We start from the raw sequence: 22,077 nt of genomic DNA on the forward strand, positions 1-22,077 counted from the left end.
GAATCAGAGCCTCTCGGAAGAACTCTGCACTATCTTTGTCACTGTAATGTTTGCTCCAGTAAACTTGGATTACAGCTTCCCTGACTCTTATCCCCCTCCTTGCAGAGGAAGTTGAGAAAATGACCAAGAAGATGGAAGAAGTGAAGGAGGCCAAAGTCCGGGTGGTCTCAGAGGAGTTTCTGCAGGACGTGAAATCCTCCCGCAAGGGCTTCCAGGAGCTCCTGTCGCTGCATGCGCTCTCGCCTTGGGGTGCAGAGGTGAAGCAGGAGCACACGGAGACGTCCCTGGGAGGAAAGTCCAGCGGGCTCCCAAATATGAAGAGTGCTGGGAAGGTCAAGGAAGAACAAGGTAAAAAACACAATGGCTCTTGTCTCCACAGGAGTGTTCGTTACCGTGTGGTTAAGCGTTGCTTTACTCTTCCATAGCATGCCTCTTGTGTGAGGGTCTGAGGGCGAATGGGTGGGCTCCTCACACAGCACAGGTGCCCTGGCTATAGTCCAAACTCACCCCTTTCCCCAAATTGGGCCCTTATTCTTTCTTCAAGTAATAAAGCCCCAAGGCCAGACCAGCCTCAATGTCCAAACTCCCTCCCGAACGGGCTGTTCGTAGAGTTTCTCCCTGCCGTACTGCCTGTCCCTCTTCTAGCTCACTCTTGCCTGGGAGAGAGAGAGACGGCCTGTTGTATTCCTTAGTTTGAAATAATGCTGGGTGAGCCAATGAAAAAACTCTGCTTCTCCTCTAGGCTTATACACTGAGACACTCTGCTGGTATAAATCCACACAGCCCTGTTGGCTTCATAGAGCTGCACCATCTTAAACCAGCAGAGAATTTGGCTCTCTGTCAGAATGTTCGGTGACTTACTCAGGGTCATATTGTGAGTGGCAGAACCCAAGATTCCTGGGTTCTCAGTCCCATGCTCTACTAGACACCCAAATATAGTGACTCTTTCAACAAAATAAATCTGTTAATACTGGTGACAGTCCCCATCTGAGCAATAGGCAAGGTCAGGTACAAACCATAGGCTTTGGTACAGGGTCCAAGATAAGTAGGTAAGTTCAGTGTACATAAATTAAACTTCAGAAACAATTGCACTGAGTTCAGCCTTGTGAATTATCATTCTAGCTAATGTGTGAAAGTTGTACACACACATTGTTGAGAGACCATGATAATGGGGCACATTTGAGACTGAGATGCTGAGATCATGGGGCACATTTGAGACTGTTAAGGAGGCTTGTATAATGTCTCTGTCTAGAGACAGCCAGTGCTACACAATACCTTCCTCTTCCATCCATTTCTCTGGTGTGTGAATGTGCTGTCTCCATGGATCCTTCCAACCTTTGATTGCTCAGAGGTGAGGAACAGAGTTTGTGACCCCCAAACTTAAAATTTCCACCACATGTTGTATGTTGCATTAACAGCCTGGCCCACAGCAATAGAATCTGAATGTATCGTTCATAAACAATTGTCCAGGTTTTAATTTATGAAAGCAACTCTCACCAAAATTCTAGCAGGATAACTAAAACATTCCATCTGTTTGGTGTGGGGAGGGGAGAAGATGGGCGTCACCTCAGTAGACGGTCAGTCCCCAGGTTAGATCACGTAAGGTGCAGTGTAGCTGGAAGACAAAGTGCAGTGACTTCTAACATTGCTTTAGAAGAGCAGTGTGTTTTATACAGGTGGAACCTGTTAGTGTGAATCCAGACAGAATGAAAACTACTCTCGTGCTTTTAAAGAACTTGAGCATTGATTCAAGGAGAGTTCTTCAGACAGTCCTGTTTTATCAGATTAAAAATTTAAGGTCTTCCCATCTCTTTCTTCAGGAACCAGCAAGTCTGAAAAGAAAATGAAGTTAACAGTTAAAGGAGGAGCAGCAGTGGATCCTGATTCAGGTGAGTGCAGAAAACCAGCTGTGCCTCCAACCATCCTAGCCAGAGTCTGATCAGTTTGAATCCATGCGTTCTCATAGCACTCCCTGTCAGTACCCAGCCCTAACCGGGGAAGCTAATGATCCAACCAGTGGACCAAATTCTGTTTTAAATTCTCCTCTGCAAATGGACCATGATAGCCCAAACCTAAGACGTGAGTTTTCTTTGGTTCCCATTGAGGTACCTAGGAGTTGTGGATTCTCAGCACCTTTCGCCCTGCCTCATAGAAGAAATGTTTGCTTGGTGAAATGTTAAATGCTGGTGGTCATCTTGCATATGCATAGAGATAACAATGGCTTTTCCATTGTCTCCATGCATAAGAACGTAATGGCCATAATGGGTCAGACCAAAGGTCCATCTAGCCCAGTATCCTGTCTTTTTACGGTGACCAATGCCACGTGCCCCATAGGGAATGAACAGAACAGGGTTCTTTTTTGAACCCTGTTATAGTCTTCACCTTCACAACATCCTCTGGCAAGGAATTCCACAGGTTGACTGTGCATTGTGTGAAAAAATACTTCCTTTTGTTTGTGTTAAACCTGCTGCCCATTAATTTCATTTGGTGACCCCTAGTTTTGTGTTATGAGAAGGAGTAAATAACACTTCCTTATTTACTTTCTCCACTACAGTCATGATTTTATAGACCTCTATCATATTCCCCCTTAGTTGTCTCTTTTCCAAGCGGAAAAGACCCAGTCTTATTAATCTCTCCTCATATGGAAGCCATTCCATACCCCTCATAATTTTTGTTGCCTTTTTCTGAACCTTTTCCAATTCCAATATATATTTTTTGAGATGGGGTGACCACATCTGCACGCAGTATTCAAGGTGTGGGTGTGTGACGGGGTGTCCACTCACCACCGCTGGCGCCTCCCGCTGGTTGCTTCAGGAATTAGCTCTTGTCAGCTGCGGAACGCCCTCTGCATGTGGTGTCTCACCTGTCATCTGCTCTGCTGATTTGGGACCAGCATTGCTCCCCGCTCGGCGGCGTCCTCTTCAGGACACTGCCCTCCGGCAGTGCCCACTACTCCACTCTCACCCCCAAAGTCTATCCCCTCATTTCAGGAGCAGTCTGTCTCGGCCCCACTCCTCTGTGGCCAGGTGCAGTGCAAGGGGAGAATGGGGGACCCAGGCCCACCCGCTACTTTGGGTCCCGACCCAGGGACCCTCTAGCAGCAGCCTCTCTCTGCCCTCCTTCGCTCTCCTCTTGTCCACCTATCTTCCCTGGGCTGCTTCCCCTTTGGCCCCGTGCACCTTCTCGACCCTTTTTAGCAGGGACCGCAGCCTGGCAGGTAACTGGACCAGAGCTCTCCTCTGCTCCCCCAAGCCTGCCCAGCACTGCTCTGTCCAAGGTGCTACCTCCTTACCTCAGGAGCCAGTCCTCCTCCCTTGCTAGTCAGGGAGAGACTGCCTTCTCCTTTGCTAGGCATCCTTTATATAGGGCCCAGCCCAGCCCTGATTGGCTCTCCACAGGCCTTTGCTGATTGGCTGCTGGCCTGCACAGCCTCTCTGGCCTGTTCCAGCCCTTTTTCTCAGGGTGTGGGGCAGCCGCCCCACCACAGGGTGTACCACGGATTTATATAGAGGCAATATGATATTTTCTGTCTTATTATCTATCCTTTTCTTAATGATTCCCAACATTCTGTTTGCTTTTTTGACTGCCGCTGCACATTGAGTGGATGTTTTCAGAGAACTATCCACAGTGACTCCAAGATCTCTGTCTTGAGTGGTAACAGTTAATTTAGATCCCATCATTTTATATGTATAATTGGGATTATGTTTTCCAATGTGCATTACTTTGCACTTATCACCACTGAATTTCATCTGCCATTTTGTTGCCCAGTCACCCAGTTTTGTGCCCGTGTCTGTCTTAACATCTCTTGGTTAAGTCTGCATACACAAAATTAGTCTGAATAAGGAAAGGAGATACAAAATGACTACCTCACCCTGGCTCTAATTCACTACCTTTCTTCATAGGTTTGGAGGACTCTGCTCATGTCTTTGAAAAGAGTGGTAAAATCTTCAGTGCCACGCTCGGCCTGGTAGATATCGTCAGAGGAACCAATTCCTATTACAAACTGCAGCTACTGGAGGATGACAGAGAGATCAGGTGGGTTTAATTTCCCATGGAAATGTGGGGTTTTTTACAGTAAGTTTTTTTTACAAATGCCAAATATAAATAGAAATGTCTTCATGACTTCTTTTAAAAATTTCTGAGTTGTTAGTTTTGTTCTGTATGGAAAAGTTCCTTTGTAGTTCTGGAAACCCAAACAGAGCAACATCGCGTAAGTGCATGAGAACATGGAAGTGAAACTGACCAATCTAGTTTCATTTTTGCCGAATAGAGTGAGATGAAAAACGTAAACCTACAGGATGAAATGGAAATTAGGAATTGATAAGCACCTGAGCAAGTCTGGTTTGTGCTCAATTCCACTGATAGTGAAAACATCTCAGATTGAGCAGTTGGGGTTTTTTAGATATAGAATTAGGGTTAATTAAATGATGTACCACCCAAACTATAATGTCCTGGGACCGGTCTCTCAGCATTCAAGAGCAGCAAGGCAGGATTTGGCACGAGTGTGCCCATTTTAATTTTGGGACATGGTTTATGAAGAGACGTGCAGGTTGCATTTTTTTCTCTAACTCCTGTTTGGTATGAGCTGACTGCAAAGCCTCTGGAGGCTAGCTCAGTTTCTGTGAAGCATGTAGAAACCAGTACCCTGAGGCTTGGCAAGGTGCATTGAAAAGGGCCAGGAAGCATCATGCCCAGTCTCAGCCAAGCATACATCAGAATTGTGCACATGCTATACTATTGAGGAAGGTGCAGTCAAGAGGGCCTTGGGGAAAATTGATTCTCTTGGAGCAGAGAGACTGCACAATAACCAAGGTAAGCTAAGGGCTGCAGATAAGCTGCCTATTTCAGCTGTGGATGACTTATACTTTAAATTGCTTGTACTTCAAATTGGACTCTTGTTACCAGTTCCCATATCTGGATTTGTGATTAGTATGTGATGAAATTTCAGGACTGGTATTCAGTGCTGACCAATCAAAAAAATGATTAATCATATCTCTACAAGTCATGCAAAAACTCTTTAAGATGGTGCCAGTACCACAGCCGGACTTGTAAATGATTGTATTTTGACAGTTTCTCTCTCTCTAAATTTAGACTAGGATTTGGAGTCTTGCCTAGTTAGTGAATAGTTTAGTTTAAAGTTGTGCATGCTTAACAAGGATTTCATAGTGTCTGTTTTCAAAATGTATGACCATAATAAGTTGACATTTGCATTATTCTGTTCAGTTTCCACATTTCACAAAGCAAAAATTAGCCACAGCAGTGACTGGATATAGACAGTGGAGTTGTAGCGCCATAGAAGATGACATTGGGCAACCACACAAATGGGAATTGTGGGCTTTCCGCTTGCTCGCTTCATTCTGGATTGCTACTTCGACTATTAAATTGCCTTGTTTCTCTCCTTTTATGGTCAGACACTTTGGATCCTTTGTCTGTGCAGTCACAAGAGTTGAGGCTGTCTCTTCCTTCTCTCCCCCCGACTCCCAAGAGCCACCAGAATTTCTCTGAATAACCATCTCCTCTGGCTCCACTATAGGCCAGTTCAGCCTTGATGTAAGCAGGCACAACTCTGACTTTCTCAAATGGAAGTTGAACTCACTTACAGTGCTGCTGCTTATGGCAAACGCTTAATGAGTAGCGGTGAAATCTGACATTTGTAGCCATGCCCCTATGTTTTTATGTGTGATATAAAGTTGGGCATTGATAACAAAAAAGCATTGAAATCCTAATTAATCTTACTCTGCAGTATTGTCTTCTTTAGCCTGCAGTAGAGCCCAAACATGTTAGTTGGTTGCAAGATAGAGGCTGGACCCTTTCCCAAAGACATGTAATGTAAAACGACAGATGAATAAAGGGTGGGGAGAAAGGGATACAGCACACAAGCAAAGCAATCAGACTAATGTATCAATATTAAAGGTTTTCTGGTGTGTAGGTGGGAGGACTGGATGGTGCAGGTGACTAATGATGGACCATAGAGCTGAACTGGCAGACTAGAGATGAGAGGTTCACGTTGATAGTGAGCAAGAGGTGTTCTACCGTTTGGTTGCTGCTGTTGGGTGTCAATGATGAAGCAAGGTTAGTTTCAATCCAGGTCCCATAGGTAGGGCCCTACCAAATTCACCGCCATGAAAAACATGTCACGGACCGTGAAATCAGATCTCCCCCATTAAATCTAGTTATTGTAGGGGAGGGGCAGGGCTGGGGGTGCCCCAGCTGGGGTCTCCTACTGTGCACCAGGCTCTAGCTGCTAGTCCTGGCGGGGCTGGGGCAGGACGGGATTTCTTCCCCAGTACGGCCGCACTCCAGGAGAGATCAGACCTACCTCCAGGTACCTCCCTCAGCTTCAGGAAGCTCCGCGGCTGTGCTGCCTTTAGTGCCCAGATCTGAAGGCAGCGCAGAAGTTAGGGTGGCAATCCCACGAACTCCCTACAACAGCTCTACGACCCCCTTTTGGGTCAGGACCCCCACAGTTACAACACCCTGAAATTTCAGATATAAACATCTGAAACCATGAAATAGACTATTTTTAAAATCCCACGACCCTGAAATTGACCAAAATGGACCGTGAATTTGGTAGGGCCCTACCCATAGATCAAGTGCCAGCATCCCAGCCACAATGGACACCAGGTGGCAACTTAGTTGGCGTCTCCTGAGATTGCAGAGGGTTGCCTGGCTCTCTGCCATAAGGCTTGTCTATACACAGAAGTGGCCCTATATTAACTATACCAATATTGCTAAAGCAGTACAACCCTCCTAGTGTGGACACCGTTATACCAGTATAAAGGCTCCTTTGTAATATAACGGTGTACTCCTTTGATTATTTCAGTAAAAAATCACCCCCAACTGAAATAGTGAAATTAGTACAAAAAACGGTGTTAGACCAGGCCTTGGGGAAGGTCCCGCCAGGTCAGAGTTGAAGCATGATGATAGGACAGTAAAAGAAAGCTTTCGCTGCTACCCTCACTTTTGCCTCCAGAGCTGTTAATCTAGTGGCCTTCAGTACTACATTCACACATCAAATTCAATATTGTTGCCTAAATAGTGTGCACGTCTTTCTGTGGCAGCCACTTTTTGGTAGCTCTAGGCATTGATGTATAAAAACTTGCCCCATTATGTGTGTGTAGTCATTCCAAAACTAGAGAGCCTTCCATTTAATGATAACGCAGATGGATGATTCTGATACTATGCTTATGTCCACATAGTCTTTATTGCAGGATCAGATTCATTTAGAACTGAGATCCAGAGATCTTACTTGTCCCCTTTTCCTGTTTTGTTTGCTTCTAGGTATTGGGTTTTCAGATCTTGGGGTCGTGTTGGCACTGCGATTGGGAGTAACAAACTGGAGCAGATGCCATCTAAAGATGATGCCATTGAGCACTTCTTGAATTTGTATGAAGAGAAAACGGGCAACTCCTGGCATTCCAAGAACTTTACTAAATATCCCAAAAAATTCTACCCCCTGGAAATAGACTATGGACAGGTAACTCCCTAATATTCCTGTGCTGGGAAGATAATTCTTTCTTACACAAAGGAAAATGCTTATCCTGCACTATCTTATTTGCTTTTTGAATGCATTTGTTCAACAAAAGGATAAGGTGCAGGAATCCGGATATTTTGCGTTAGGCAGAGTGCTAAAGTGCTCGGTGCTTTGAAAGTGTAAGATGATACTGTGCCTACCCCAAGTGGCTTACCATGTAGATCAGGTGCAAACAACAGTGCATTTAAATAGATAACTAGTCATGTTAGAAAAGTGTTAAAACTAAAGTTAGCTCAGATGCCTTTGAGTTGACACTGTGGGCCCACTTTTGGGACCTCTCAATTGGGGAAGTTAAAAGGACACCAGTAAGTCAAAAGTAGTTTCATGTACTGCCCGGATCCCCGAGTCCCAAGCCAGTTGTACATCACAATCTCATTTTCCTAGTTTTAAGAAAGTACTTCTCTCCCCTACCGCTGTGTGAGTGACCCATCCAAACAGAGGAAACACTAAAACTGGCTCTTCCCCAGAGTTCTGTCAAATGCATATACTGAACAGACCAAAAACGAGAAATCAGCCATTGCAGAAAAGAGTCAGCTGTTTAAATAGTAAAACAAGAATTCTCCCTCTTCTGACCCCTGAGAACTTCTGTGAGTTTACTTAAAAGGATATCCTCAACTTGAATCATACTTCTGAGCGTTTTTTAAACCTAGTTGTTGAACATAGCCCCTAAGATAACAGTAACAAAAAAATTAGAAAATATTTTCTAGCTATCACATATTCATATGGCCAAATTGTTGGATGTCAACTGAAATGTTTGAATATAAAAATACGTAGCTTTAGCAAAGTAGTCTGCATTAATTCAGAATGTTACACTGATGAGCTGTTAATAAAATTACAACCTCAACGCACACTGAACTCTGTTTTGAAGTACAAGGCAGATGCTTTATTGATCAGGCTACAGCTTCTTTGATCTATATCCAGGAGAGCACACAGATGGTATTGTGGTCAACGGAAGACTGTACCATGAATAGAAAAATTTACAATAGAAATGTATTGAAAATGATTAGTACAGGCTGTGAAGTTCAAACAAAGCACAGTCCCCTAGTTCAGACCAAGATCTACATACATGTTAAGTATTGTTGAAAAAGAAAATCTATTTAATATTGCCTGGGTGAAGCAGCAAAATACAAGTGTGAAGATGAAACATATGTTCTTCTAAATTTAACTTGCATTTATATGGAGCACTCTTGAAATTACATATGTCAAGTTAACGATTATTCAGTTTTTTTTAATACAGACTTAATGACCCATTGCTTTGTATTCTCAGAGCAATACCTCACATTTCCCACCAAATTCAGTCATTTGTGCAATAGTGTGCCCTCTCTAACTTGGCTTTGAGTTGTTACCATGACAATCAATACATTTCCCTTATCCCTTGGTATGTTTGTATTTACTCTTTCTAGGATGAAGAAGCTGTGAGGAAACTGACAGTGAGTGCTGGGACCAAGTCAAAGCTTCCTAAGCCAGTCCAGGACCTTATTAAGATGATCTTTGATGTGGAGAGCATGAAGAAAGCCATGGTGGAATTTGAGGTACTTGCACTTTTATTTAATGTTCCTTGTTTCTAGTCACGCCTTCCCACTAGACACCATAGTTATGCTGGCCAGTAGCAGGCCGTTCGCACTGTGGATCTGATCCAGCACTGTCAATGGGAATCATTCGTTGACTTTGGAGGACATTGAATCAGGCCCTACGAAAAGGGTGTGTTTGTGTGTGTGGTCTAACCAGCCTTTATCACTAGTTTAATTTAAAAAATCCCTGTAAATGACACTTCATTCATAACTATACAAATGTCATCTTGGCGCATCTCTTTCATTAGTGATGTCTGTATCGAATGTTCTCAGCTTGTAAATCTAAAGGAGACTTTTCTGTCTGCTCGTCTTGTAAGCTCAACCTAGGATCAGGAAAATCATTCTGTGTTCCTCTGTGTTATGCACATCATCACCGTTGGTAGAGGTTTTGGAATCTTAACTCAGATGGCCACTGATACATGAGCCAAGAAACACCCTTCTGGGTCTGCAGCCCTGACACTAGTAAAACTATTATTAGTAAATTTAAATAACTGAGACTCTGGAGGTGCACAGAAAGCTGATATGTACATTAAGGTGATGTTTTGATAAAGCCTATTTCCTACTCTTAGCCATGTTAAATGCCGGATTCTTGTGTAATGTTTCTAAGGCTTGCTCTACACCTCGGAATTAGGTTGACATAAGGCAGCTTATATCGACCTAACTATATCAGTGTCTACACTACAGCCTTGCTCGCGCCGATGTAAGTTACCCTACTACACCGACATAATAACTCCACCTCCACAAGAGGGGTAGGCCTTATGTCAGTGTAGTTAGGGCGACGCAGTGTCTGTGTACACTCTGCGTTCCTTACATCGGCTGTGAAATTGAAAAGAAAGCTGGCTCCTGGCTCCCCAGCCGGGCTGCTGCAATCCAGGCTCCCCACTTCCTGCTGCCCCTGCGGTCCCGACTCTCTTCTTGCCCCCCCCCTCCCCCCCCCCCCCCCCCCGGAACATGGCAGCTGACTTGGACACTGGGTGCGGATCTCCCCACCAGAGGCGAGAGGCCCCAGGCAGCTGCTCTCCGGCTGATGGGAGGCAAGAAGCCCCAAGCAGCTAGCCCCCTGCTCCCAACTGGGAGCTGCGCAGACCTGAAAGCCTTGGCTCTCAGCCTTCTCTGCCCCCTCCAGCCCCCCCCCGATGCGCACCACAAACAGAAGGAGGGTAGTAGTTACTGTGGTGGCTGTAAGTGGACCTAACATAGGTCGATTTAAGATTGTAGCGTAGACCTGTGGTCAGTGGCTCACCACTCTTTCAGTTGAGGAAAAAAGTGCTGTGATCCACCCTTCTTCCCATGTCTTTAGTATAACATATAGCTATGAATCCAAACAGGTGGGGCTAAGAATGGTCTGGTAGTGCCTGCCTAAGGTCCTACTTAACTTTCAATATTGCGGAAATTGCGGATTCCACAATATTAGGCTTCCACTGCAATTTGAGAGCGGGAGCCCCGTTCTGCGCAAGGCTGACAGTGGGGGCCCCGGGCAGCCCACAGCGGAAAATCGCGGAAAAATAATAATGGGCTTTATTACCGCAAATAATAAGGTTCATTATTACTTTTCCGCAATTTTCCATGGCTCGTCCACAACTCAGCCACTATTTTTTGATAATCATCCCACAGTTCAAGTAGGGCCATATGCCTGTCTCGCCCCGTGCATATAAACGTGTGTACTAACTTTCATCTGCAGTCTCCAAATCTATTTTTAATGCTGTGGGTGAACTGCTGCATGTCAGGGCATCTGTAATGTTCAACAACATTTCTCTCTTGCTTTCTTTGGTCAGCCTATAAAGGTAGTTTAATTCACCTAGCATAAAATTGCATATTGAAAGAGATGTTGCTTGCTCTCTGTGACATATAAATTAATTTGCACACCACCTTTTCTACAGCTACACTTCAGTTTGTCTTGTGCAGTGAAATGCTGTATACCTGAAGTCCTTTTAATGTGCAAGCACATTCTGAAGCATCTATGATAAGAGATTTTCCTGTATATTCTGTGGCTTTTGAAAGCAGATTTTGGATTAAAGCCTCTAAAATAAGTGCTAATGATTCTCCATTTCCAGTACCGTTTAGATCATCTGGAGAAAATTAGCTCCATTGGACCCATGCTAATTTGTGCCATTTGAGGATCTGTATGGCCCCTGGAGCTTGAATGGAGACTTGCTCTTCCCATTAGATTATGGCTTCATTATTATCCCATGCATGGGAGCAGCAGCTCTTTCCAATGAGGGAAGAATATTTGCCTCTGCTAGGGAGCCAAAAACTGTGTGCAGTCTCCCCAAGGGGTTTATTAGGTCCTTTCATCCGCCTGATTTAATGTGCTTTTATCTACTGCACCATATCCAGGCACTCCCAATGTGTGTAGATAGCTTTGGCAGCTTCAGGCTTTTTGCCGGTAGACTTGCTGTGATATAAAGGATTATTTCCATGATGGGGGTGAACTGAAGACTCTCTTCAGCTTTCTAATTCTGTAAAGACTTCCCCTCACTTAACCCTGTACTAGTCCTGTTACAATTCTTCACACCATTGCTTGTAGTAAACACCTGCTTAAATGGACTAGGACCTGAACTACCCTAGTACTGTCCATTCTCATTCCTGGATGGAGCCCCTGACATCGAGCACTGGGGCGAAGTACTACATTACCCCTTCGCGAAGCATTGGTGTATTAACTGTTTTGCTGCTGGTAGTCCATGTGTCTTCAGCTTCTGTGTTGCTTTGTCCTCATGTTCCACCTGGTGCATGTGACTGCACTGGAGGTGATTCTGACAATATACCTGATGCATTTGGCAGCAGCAAAGTGGCTATATTATTGATCTAAACCTGATCCTTCATGATCTCTGTGCTGTTTTGTCCAAAGTTAAACAGATCAGATCCATGTTGCTTTGCAGCTTAAAATCATAGTTTTACATCTTGTTTGCTACTTTACTTCCTATATAGCAGTTGGAGATGGAAGTCCACTCCACCCTGGTAATGCTAATTTTAAGTGACTTGAAGAAGGGGCTTCCAGCACTTCAACCCAGACCTGGTCTCTTGGGAGGCTACATAACAGTCTAATAGGTCTTGCTGTTAGGGAATGTGTATTGGTCTAGGCAGTGGCTAGCCTAAATTGTCATCACTGAGAATGTTTTGTCTGATTACGACCATCTTTGTCTTATTTCTCCTGAAAGTGCATGTGTCCCTCTACATGAGTGTCCTCAAGATATCGTAAGTTGCACTCTGTCATAGCTGAGGCTGTGATTTCTCTCTCTCAGACCAGCTTGGTTTTTCTTTATAGCTGGATTTCATCACGTTATAGATGCAGCAGGAGGGGGAAGCAAATCTCTGTACCATGATACAAGGTGCAAATTATCATGCAAATTACTTCAGCACTTGGGTGGCAAGGCTCACTGGTTCAGAAGAGAATCTCAGGTTCCTTTGCAAAAGGGGTGTGCGTGTGTAGCTGGGAATTTTAACTTAAATTTAATGAATAAAATAGAATTTATCCAACAGTAAATGATTTGTGGAGTTTCCTAGAGGGTTCTGCCATTGAATCCTGTTTGGAACTAGCCGCTCTACATTTTTCCTCTCTGGGATGAGGGTTTTGGACTTGGTGCCTGTCAGTGCTCTAACTACACAAATAGTACTGACCTGACAAGCTGAGGGGGGTGTTCTGTGAGGACTGGTAATGTCCATAGAGCATATCCATAACCTCTTGTAAAACATTCAATTAAAATGGAGCTTTGTTAAATGCTGCTGCATACTTCTTCATTACAAAGCTGGTGCATGAAAAGGTCTAGATTTAATCTATAACTCCCAAGCTCCAGCTGTTCAAAACTGCTACCAGGCCAGAGAGAGATCTGGGAAGGTCTTGAGAGGTGAACCACTAGAAGAATTAAGGTCTGGGGGGTTTAATTAGTTTGCCCAAAATGTGGGGAGGATGAGATAGGTGGGGGTGCCAGGCAACATCTATTTCTAAAATAAATTAGTAAATAAAATGTGGAAAACAGAAGCATAACTTGTACTGTGAGATTACACTTTTAGTTAACATGTGCCTTGATGGGGCACTCTGTATGCAAAATACAGAATACAACTTCCTCATGCCTTACTCTGCAGTTTACATGTGCCAAGTGCAAGTGCTGAAAATGGAGTACGCTTGGACTGTTACTGCAGTCAAAATACTGGGCACATTATGTGATCTCCTGAAGGATATTTTATTCTGTTCAAACTGCCCTTTATATTAGTTTCTCCAGCAGTAGACCTAATTGTAAAAGGTCATGAATGTTTATGGCATTAGGTAAATATTAAACCTTATACTGAAACACTTATTTTGTTCAGCCCACGTACTGCACATGATCTTAAGTTACAGACATAACTTTGTCTCATTGGGAGATAACTTGTCCATATTCTGGCTGCACTGCTCTATTCATTCTTCAATCCGTGCAGATAAATGCCAGCTCTGAACTGTTTTAATTTTTATATAATGTATTCTGTCTGGAGACTCAGATCTTTCTGGTGGCCAGATGAGAGGAACTATGAAGGTTTCATTGTAATGGAGTCCTGTTTTAATTGCTTCAACAAATCTCCTTGTTAGATTGACCTCCAGAAGATGCCACTGGGAAAGCTGAGCAAGAGGCAGATCCAGAGTGCGTACTCCATCCTTAATGAAGTTCAGCAGGTAAGAACATAAGAATGGCAGTACTGGGTCAGACCAAAGGTCCATCCAGCCCAGTATCCTGACTACCGACAGTGGCCAATGCCAGGTGCCCCAGAGGGAGTGAACCTAACAAGTAATGATCAAGTGATCTCTCTCCTGCCATCCATCACCCCCCTCTGACAAACAGAGGCTAGAGACACCATTCCTTACCCATCCTGACTAATAGCCATTAATGGACTTAACCTCCATGAATTTATCCAGTTCTCTTTTAAACCCTGTTATAGTCCTAGCCTCCACAACCTCCTCAGGCAAGGAGTTCCACAGGTTGACTGCACTTGTGTGAAGAAGTCTTAGTCTCTATCCCCTTTTTAATGATTCCTAACATCCTGTTTGCTTTTTTGACTGCCGCTGCACACTGCGTGGACGTCTTCAGAGAACTATCCATAATGACTCCAAGATCTTTTTCCTGATTAGTTGTAGCTAAATTAGCTCCTATCATATTGTATGTATAGTTGGGGTTATTTTTTCCAATGTGTGTTACTTTACATTTATCCACATTAAATTTCATTTGCCATTTTGTTGCCCAATCACTTAGTTTTGTGAGATCTTTTTGAAGTTCTTCGCAGTCTGCTTTGGTCTTAACTATCTTGAGCAGTTTAGTATCATCTGTAAACTTTGCCACCTCACTGTTTACCCCTTTCTCCAGATCAGGTGAGCAAGAAACAGACTTTACAACCAGCAAGGGAATTCAGAAGTCATTCTGGGCTCAGAACGCAGCTGGATTCCTTGCTGCATTTGTACTTTATAGAGGTTACACTTGTTTTGATCAACTAAAAGTTAATGGAGGAAGGATACATACTTTAGGCTGCAGTAAAGGGGCTGCTTCATTCTTTTTGAATTAACCCGTTACTGAGGACACTATTACTATTAATCACACCATCTGTAACTGAGGCTGTCTACACTTAAAATGCTATGGTGACACAGCTGCAGTGCTTCAGTGTAGACACTCACTACTGCAACGGGAGGGGTTCTTCCATCACTGTAGGTAATCCACCTCCCCAAGAGGCAGTAGTTAGGTCAACAGAAGAAATTTTTTGTCTACCTTTTGCTGCCTATTAGGATTAGGTCGGAATAGCTACATCTCAGGTGTGCATTTTTCACACACACGAGACACAGCTCTGCCAATGTAAGTTTCCAGTGCAGACCAGCCCTAAGAGGACACAACTTCAGTGTTGTAGTGTAAAAAAGACCTAAGTTGTTCTTTAGGAAGAACAGCATTTTAAGCATGTGGTAGAGGAGTATGTAAAGTTAAGCCTGGTCTACCCTTAAAACTTAGGTCACCATAGGTACAGCCCTTGGGGTGTAAAAAATCCACTCTCCTAAGCACCGTATCTATGCTGACCTAATCCCTGTTGTAGATGCAGCGAGGTTGACAGAAGAATGCCTCTGTCGACCTAACTGCAGTGTCTCAGGGAAGTGGAGTTCCTACAGCAATAGGAAAACCCCTTCCATCACCATAGTCTGCGGGTACGTCTACACTACGAGATTAATTCGAATTTAGATAATTCGAATTTGGGAAACAGATTGTATAAATTCGATTGTGCGCGGCCACACTAAGCACATTAATTCGGTTTTTAACCACATTAATTCGGTGGTGTGCGGCCACACTACCCCATTAATTTTAACCACATTAATTCGGTGGTGTGCGGCCACACTACCCCTAATTCGAATTTACAAAATCGATTTTGGTGCTACTCCGCTCGTCGGGGTGGAGTACAGAAATCGATTTTAAGTGCCCTTTAATTCGAAGTAACTGGCTCCGTTGAGTGGACGGGTTAAGGATTAATTCGGATTAACGCAGCTAAATCCGAATTAAAGTCGTAGTGTAGACCAGGCCTGCGTCTACACTACAGGGTTACAAGAGGCATAGCTGTGATGCCGTAGCTATGCCGCTCTAGCACCCCTGGTGTAGATATGGCCTGAGACAGGACCAAATCCACTGCTGCTGGTGTAAATGGGGGATTAATCCACTGAAGTCTGTGGAGTTGCGCTAGCAGTGAGCTTGACCTAACACTCCTGTGGAGTGGCAGTTACTTCTGTTCACTGCATTCCAAGATGAGGTTCGAAGCTGGAAGGGGAGTGTGTTTGCTTAATGATATATTTAGACATGCTATACTGCTCATCTGTTCTGGGTGCTATAAGGCACTGTAGCTCATGATTTGGAGCATTCCAAGGATCGCTAGTCGATATCGTTCAGAGAACTCACAAAAGTCCTCTGTATGGTACCCAAAAGAGCATGCAGAGAGGCACTTCCAGACTTACTGTAAATGCACATCAGCTGCATGCTGCAACAAAATGATTCATTCCACTGTTCTCTAGTTCACTCTGTGAGCATGTCTGCGCTTACGGTTTTATTGCCGTTGTTTTGGTGTACCAGAACCTCAGGTTTCTTTCGAACAAGCTTATTCCTTTATCAGTTGTTCCTTTATGGGAAAAAGATTGTATTTCTGTAGGTATTTTGATTTGGAACATGGAAAGTGATTTAACAGGACTGTCCCTTTATTCATTTAAGTGGGTTTCAGTATTAAAATCACTTTGGTTCTGCTTCTCTGTCCTTGTATTGGTAACGTTTCTTTTTACCTTGAGTGCATCTATTGTTACATAGAATTTTCCCAGAATTCATTTCTCCTCTTCTCATTTAGGCAGTTTCTGATGGTGGCAGTGATTCTCAGATACTGGATCTCTCCAACCGCTTCTATACCCTGATACCTCATGACTTTGGGATGAAGAAACCACCTCTCTTAAATAACCTAGATCATATCCAGGTATTAATGAAACTTATGATATTTATTGTGGAAAGCAGCTCTGGCACCTGATATTCAAATGTAGAAGGTTTGTGTTTTGTTAAGTGTGAATGAGGAAACACCTTCTTCTAGGAATTTAACTAGGTCAACTTAAAAGTGGCCATTGCTTCATTGTTTGGGACAGAATTGTTCGCAATCCTATTTGACACTGCAAGGCTTTGACTATTATAGTGTAGCTTTGTGTTTAAGTATGTAGGCTTCTTTCTATGCTGTTTAAGTTGGCTTAGCTGTTATCCAGAAATGTCTGAAGAATTGTCCCCTGTGCTTAGCATAGCAAAGGCTGAACTAGCTCTTAACCATCACTTCACAGGCTTTGTGGCTTATATACAGCTAAAGAGATTCTGGGCCAAATTCCTCCTCAGTATAAGTGGGATAACTTTAGGTTTTCAGGCTTGAAAATGCTAGCCTGACTCCCGCCCATATTCTGTTGCATATCTTTGCCAAAGGATCAACTGATGTAAAGTTTTAAAGTAGCAAAACTGAATGGAAAGGGGAAAACCGAGGGGATTTGTTTTTAGCTTTGTGAAAGCAGAGAAAGATGTAGAGCTTGACCTTAACATAGGAATTGCAGGTCTTAATGTAGGTTCTACACAATCCTCATGGATACTGAGCTGCTTTTGACATCACACCCTGGGATCCACTTGTCTGAGAAATTGCTTATATCCCCATGACCCTCTGCAGAAGATGAAGTCTGCCAGTTTGCTTGAGCTCTCTATTCTGGAGCTTAAACTCTCCATAGCTGGCAGCAGAACAGGGGAGGGCTTTTGAAATCTGCACCCTCCTTTGGAGCCTGGGATGGTTCACTTAAAGAGAAGTGTCAGATCTGTTTGCCCAGGTGCTGTATTGATTTTATAATAGGGATAGGTGGGTTTCTGTTAACAGAAATGTTCTATAAATAGCTTTATTGATGTGAGCCACCCAAGTGTTGTGGCAGTGGTGCACAGACATTTATAAATATCTCGTCATTACCATGCTCAAAGCAACTGCAGGACAAGGTCTTAAGGCTGTAAAGACTTTCCTATGGCAAGAAAAATAACCTCTTCAAATTATCCAGGCCAAAGTGGAGATGTTAGACAACCTGCTTGATATTGAGGTCGCTTACAGCCTTCTCAGAGGTGGAAATGAAGATGGGGATAAAGACCCAATTGACATCAACTACGAAAAGCTCAAAACTAACATTAAGGTAAATGAAATAGAATAGTAGACTGTGGTCAGTGGCTGTGAATATGAACTTGGCATCCATTCGTATGGAGTATAAGGCACTGCTGGTAAACTAAAAATACAGCTTTCCACTCTAGCAGGAAACAAATCATGCCCCATGTTGAGCTCCCAGTATACCATTATATATGCCTGTATTCACTCCACCATCTGTACAAAAATAATCTCTTAATTCTGATGCCCTGTTTGTGTTCCTGAAGGGTGGAATGGGGGAAAGCCCATATATCCCGGTCATTCCAAAGCCTCCAATAACAGTTTGTGTCACCCTTCAGCTCACACAGAGATGATTCTTTGATTTTGGCCAAAAAGCAACTTACGATGCCCGAGGCATGTCTGTCCTAGTGATAAATAAGAGATTTAGTGGGGGGAGCTACCAACTGCAGGATGAATTTTTCAGTCCCCAAAATGACCTAACAGGATCACATTAATCTGCATTTTTAAAGGAAACCTTTTGTGTTCTGCTCTTTCCTCCCAGGTTATTGATAAAGATTCAGAAGAAGCCAAGATCATAAAGCAGTATGTGAAGAATACACATGCCTCTACCCACAATGCCTATGATCTAAAAGTTGTGGATGTAAGTTTTGAAGGGGTGGGGAGTTAGGTGTGTAAAATTGGTTTATACACCTTTGCTTTCTTCAGTGTCTCTTTTGTGTGTTGAATAACTACTGAGCTTCTGTTATAGAAAGTACTTGTTACATAAGTGAATACAACAAAATCTCAAGGCAAGGAGCTGGGGAGGAATTTGCAAATCTAAGTTTTTAGACATTTCTTGCTGTCAAGATGTTTTTATTTTCATTTGTCTCTTAATAAATCCAGGGAAAAAATCACCTTTGGCCTAAGAGAAACCTGGAAAATTTCAACCCCAAAGGAGAATTATTCAGAAAGTTCTGAGCAAGTAAAAATTAGAGGGGGGGTAGGGAACAGAAGTGGTGCTAGCCCACTCGGAGCCCTATGAAAGAATATTTTGGTGCCCCTTTTCCCCCAACACATACTAAAAAAGCAAATGGGGGCCCCCTGGAGTCTGCTTATGCCCAGCGCCAGCACTTAGGGGAAATAACTTGTAATGAAATGCCCTGGTGTAACCTTTGATATAGATAACTGGCAGCTGGAGTTAGATTATGACAGTATGAAGTTTGCTTCTCTTAGTATGTTAACTTTCCTAGCACAGATTTAACCCATTTTCAAGATCAGACCATCTTGCCATGCACCAGTTAACTATGAGATTTTTGTTTTCCTTTCTCCCTCTTTAAAATGATAAAGATCTTCAAGATTGAACGTGAAGGAGAAAATCAGCGTTACAAACCGTTCAGACAGCTTCATAATCGCCAGCTGCTCTGGCATGGCTCCCGCGCTACCAACTTTGCTGGCATCTTCTCACAGGGTCTCCGAATAGCTCCACCTGAAGCTCCTGTGGTATGTAAAATGCTACTTGTTAAACGAGTGCATAACAATAATTGTTGTGCCACTCATCCTGTTCCTCTTGACACATTTTTTCCCCCTCCATCCATCTGGTCTCCTGTGGCCGCTATCTGTAAGAGCCTAAAGAAGAGAATGTCTAGATAAGGAGGGGCCAGATGACCTCTGTGAACATGTAATGCTATTCAAGCTGTCCAGAAAGAATGGTTGCTGAGCAACATGTCTATAAGTTTGCCAATAAGTTATACCTCAGAGCTTGGGGGTTGTTTTGTAGCATTACTCTTCTAGTTAATACAGAGAGAATTCCAGGCAGATGGTTTCAACATCAACTTGGTCTTTGAAGCTGGGATTTTATTTTGATAACCTTTTTCCTTTCCCACTCCCAGACTGGTTACATGTTCGGTAAAGGTATCTATTTTGCGGACATGGTGTCCAAGAGTGCCAACTACTGTCACACGTCTCAGACTGACCCAATAGGCTTAATCTTACTGGGAGAGGTTGCCCTTGGAAACATGTAAGTAACTTGTATGTTATTAACTGGCTCAGAGTTGTAGAAGGTAGCACCTAAGCTGCAAACCTCTTCATCCAAGTGACAATGAGAAGCTGTTGCAGTTTGCTTGGAAATCATTAAAAGCTTTCTTAAATCAGGACAATTTTGGAAACTCCTGAAATAAGTGAATAATTTGAGTAAAATTTGTGCTGCAGATAGAGAATATTGCCTTAAAAAGAAACAGCATTAATAGTAATAACTATAATAAGGAAGGAGAAACCACAGCTGTCTTCTAAAGGCATAGTATGTAAAATAACTTCATAGTAATGTAACTAAATGTCTTTATTTTTCACTAAGAAAGTTCTCTTAAACTCCTCCAGAAATGTTCTTCTTTCTACTTTCTAGGCATGAGCTAAAGAATGCTTCCCACATAACTAAGTTGCCCAAGGGAAAACACAGTGTCAAAGGTAAAGCTTAGTTGAGAAATTATCAGGGTGACGATAACTGTAACAATCGTTGCTGCTTCATCCCATGACAGCTTTTGCTTGGTGAAAAAAATAGTCTAGTCTTGTGCTATGGCTGTATCTTTAAAAAGGATTGGATAACGTTGCCTTCAATAATGTATTTATGTATTTTCATATGGGGAGGGGGAGGGACTCTTGTTTCATGCTTCATAGTGTGTTAGCTGGCTGTCTTAAGGTTCAGGCAGGAATTTCCCCCAAGTGTAGCACTGAACAATAAAGTAGGTGTGTTTGTCTCTGAAGTATCTGGTATTGGGCATTGCTGGAGGTAGGATGTTACTTGATAAACCAATAGTGTAAAGGATTTTGAATAACACTTTCAAAATGTCTTTAATATTCAGGGAATAAATAGCTGTTTTTGTCTGTTGCTGATAAAAGCTGGAATTGGAACGATTGCTGTTCTTACAATGCTACTTAAGTTCCTGTTTTCTGGGGGATTTGTAGAGGGAATTAATGAATTTTGAGAATTATCCGCACAGAATTGGGGGAATAGTAACATTTGACAAATGCCCCTGATTAAACAAAGTGCAGATCTGAAAGGCATCTTTGATTTTTAAGATATAAACTCTAGTAAAGATCTGACTTAAGTGTCCATTTAAGTATACAGTACATTAGGCCCCAAATTAACTATGTCAAGGAGGGGCTTATACAGAACAGGAATTAGTTCATTATTTTAATTTCATTTAAATTTTACAGTTTAAATGTACTCTGTATTGGGAATGGTGTGTGAGAACTGGAAAGTGAATATTGTCTGTACACTGTCAGTGTCACTTTTAAGATCTATTGGGATATAAATCTGTAGCTTACAGCAGTGGTTCTCAACCAGGGCTCTGGGGCCCCCTGGAGGGCCGTGAGCAGGTTTCAGGGGGACCACCAAGTATGGCCAGCATTAGACTCACTAGGGCCCAGGGCAGAAAGCCAAAGTCCTGCCACACAGGATTGCAGCCCGGGGCGCTGAAGCCAAAGCCTGAGCAAGTTAGCTTCGTAGTGCCCTGTGGTGTGGGGCCTCAGGCAGTTTCCCTGCTTGCTACCCCCTAATGCCGGCCCTAGCTTTTATATGCAGAAAAACAATTATTGTGGCACAGCTGGGCCATGGAGTTTTTATAGCTGGGGGGAGGTTTGCTCAGAAAGAAAAAGGTTGAGAACCCCTGGCTTTTACAGTACAAGTGAGGCTGTGCTGAAGCTGAAGTGCTTGATTTCCAGTGGACATAAGTGGGAACTGGATAAGAATCCTCTGACTTCAGTGCAAGCAGAAATGGGCTCTTAATGTGCATAGGTAATCTGGCAATTGTACACAGTTTCGTTTGAAGAAATAAGAAAATTTAAACTTCATGCCAGAGAGACTGGACATACCATAGGATTCCCCAAATGTCTTTTATAGCAAGCCATTGAGAGTAGGGGTATGGTGCTTGTAATGATCTGTAAAGTATCATACACATCTATTGCACTGTATAAATGACTGTAACACTGTCATTAGTGAGAATTTTTCTAATACTATGCGAACAAGATTTTGCCTACATTCCAAACTTACAATTAACACTGTCTTTCTTTTTCATAGGTTTGGGCAAAACTGCACCTGATCCTTCAGCCACTATCACTCTAGATGGTGTAGATATTCCTTTAGGGAATGGGATTCCATCTGGAGTTAGCGATACCTGTCTTCTATATAATGAGTATCCTTTATTATCATTCCACTTTAACTGGAAAGCATTTCTCTGTATTATAACATGCAGAATTATTAGCAAGCACCATTACAGTAGAGGAAGTTTACATACAGAAGCCTTTTCTTTTAGATCTTTTATGGAGTGGTTAGTAAGCTACAATTTGCAGAGTCCCTCT

The 22,077-nt window shown here is 43.0% G+C and overlaps 1 protein-coding gene across 1 annotated transcript in view; it reads left to right on the plus strand.

Annotated features, from left to right (window-relative positions):
• Positions 1-22,077, plus strand: part of PARP1 (poly(ADP-ribose) polymerase 1) — a 53,825-nt gene that overhangs the window by 29,036 nt on the left and 2,712 nt on the right. Inside the window, exons 10-22 of the mRNA XM_026658184.2 lie at positions 106-348; positions 1,821-1,889; positions 3,903-4,035; positions 7,282-7,477; positions 8,938-9,066; positions 13,667-13,750; positions 16,432-16,554; positions 17,648-17,776; positions 18,287-18,385; positions 19,072-19,224; positions 19,614-19,741; positions 20,123-20,184; positions 21,797-21,911. Coding sequence (XP_026513969.1) covers positions 106-348; positions 1,821-1,889; positions 3,903-4,035; positions 7,282-7,477; positions 8,938-9,066; positions 13,667-13,750; positions 16,432-16,554; positions 17,648-17,776; positions 18,287-18,385; positions 19,072-19,224; positions 19,614-19,741; positions 20,123-20,184; positions 21,797-21,911 — 1,663 coding nt within the window. The remainder of the gene's footprint in view (positions 1-105; positions 349-1,820; positions 1,890-3,902; positions 4,036-7,281; positions 7,478-8,937; positions 9,067-13,666; positions 13,751-16,431; positions 16,555-17,647; positions 17,777-18,286; positions 18,386-19,071; positions 19,225-19,613; positions 19,742-20,122; positions 20,185-21,796; positions 21,912-22,077) is intronic.

This window comes from Terrapene carolina, unplaced genomic scaffold (assembly GCF_002925995.2).
Source record: "Terrapene carolina triunguis isolate 2854851 unplaced genomic scaffold, T_m_triunguis-2.0 Scaffold406, whole genome shotgun sequence".
In the NCBI taxonomy this organism is placed as follows: domain Eukaryota; kingdom Metazoa; phylum Chordata; order Testudines; family Emydidae; genus Terrapene; species Terrapene triunguis.